General features: G+C 31.2%; 1 protein-coding gene across 1 annotated transcript in view; it reads right to left on the bottom strand.

The window, feature by feature from the left end:
* Positions 1-1,380, bottom strand: part of LOC107557286 (voltage-dependent calcium channel subunit alpha-2/delta-1-like) — a 19,302-nt gene that overhangs the window by 1,675 nt on the left and 16,247 nt on the right. The window contains exons 16-17 of the mRNA XM_016240651.1: positions 749-787; positions 73-138 (exon numbers count right to left, since the gene is read on the bottom strand). Of these exons, the coding sequence (XP_016096137.1) occupies positions 73-138; positions 749-787 (105 nt within the window). The remainder of the gene's footprint in view (positions 1-72; positions 139-748; positions 788-1,380) is intronic.

The following is a 1,380-nucleotide window of genomic DNA, read 5'->3' as shown; positions in this document are numbered from 1 at the left end:
GGGGTCAAAGAAGGGGAATGTGGAATGGAAGCAAAATGGAGAGCTGCTGATTGCGTAGGAAGAGAGGCATACCATAGAGAGTTCCTTATTGGTCATGACAAGGAAGCCTCCATCGTCCAGAAGAAAGCAGTCCAGATTCTTTGAGAGAAAAAGATAAATACAGTTTTTGTGTAATTTAAAGTAAGTTTGTGGTCAGTAAGTTTTTTTTTTTAAAGAAATTAATACTTTTACTCAGCAGGGATGCGTTAAACTGGGCGAAAGTGACAATAAAAGACATTTATATTGTTACAAAGGATTTCCATTTTCAAATAACTTCACATTCATCAAAGAATCCTGAAAAAAAAAAAGTCATATTATTTTTGTGGAAAGTAAACCAAGCAGCGCAACCATTTTTAACAGTGAAAATAATAAGAAATGTTTCTTGAGACACTGTGACACTGAAGACTGGAGTAATGATGCTGGAAGTTCAGCTTTTCCATCACAGAGATAAATAACATTTTAAAATATACTAAAATAGAAAAGTTATTTTGAATGGTATTCATTTCCCAATATTACTCTTTTTACTGTATATTTGATAAAATGAATCAGTATTTGATGGGCATAAGAGACTTCTTTCAAAAAAAAAAAAAAAAATGTTACTGACTTTTAAAGAGCAGTGTCTTTTAAACTTTTAAAGAGTAGTGTATATAATATAGATAATAACATCTCTTTAGATCTAACACAAGTAGTCACATAAATATGATCTTACGACATCGCTCCTCCTGCACCCACAGATTTCACCAACACACTGTGCAGGAAGAGTAAAAATACAGACAAATTCATATTAGAGTTGTACAAAAATATCAAAACTATATTGGTTAACCAATATAGTTTTGATATTTATGTGCAGCTCTAATATGAATTTGTCTGTAGGCAATATTAGAGATTTTAAAAATGTATGGGTATCAGTGGACAATGGACATACTGAATCATATTGAGTATTTAATTGTTGTGCATGCTCGTTTTTTACATTTAGATCACCTTTGCCATCATCTAATGCTCACTTGAAATTAATCTTTAAAAACATCAACAATAATAACACTATTAAATGCAAATGCAAATCTCAAAATGAATATTAGTTTTTCAAACTGTGCCTTACAATGTTGTGATGCCTAAGTTCACTTGTAGCATTTAGATAAATTAATTTAGTTTTAGTGTTTATTTTGAATTTACTTCGATTTTTGGGGGGATTTTGAATATCGTCCATTTATTGTCTATGCAGTATTAACCATAACTTTCATCACTGCATACCTAATTCATACAAATGGCAAACTGACACTATTAAGATGAATCAAACTGACAATATCCTCAACCATCCTTCTAACCTGCACTACAGTTAAC

Source organism: Sinocyclocheilus grahami, unplaced genomic scaffold, assembly GCF_001515645.1.
Source record: "Sinocyclocheilus grahami isolate Dianchi unplaced genomic scaffold, SAMN03320097.WGS_v1.1 scaffold597.1, whole genome shotgun sequence".
In the NCBI taxonomy this organism is placed as follows: Eukaryota; Metazoa; Chordata; class Actinopteri; order Cypriniformes; family Cyprinidae; genus Sinocyclocheilus; species Sinocyclocheilus grahami.
Note: the sequence above shows the minus strand (reverse complement) of the source record. Positions and strands in the feature narration are given on the sequence as shown.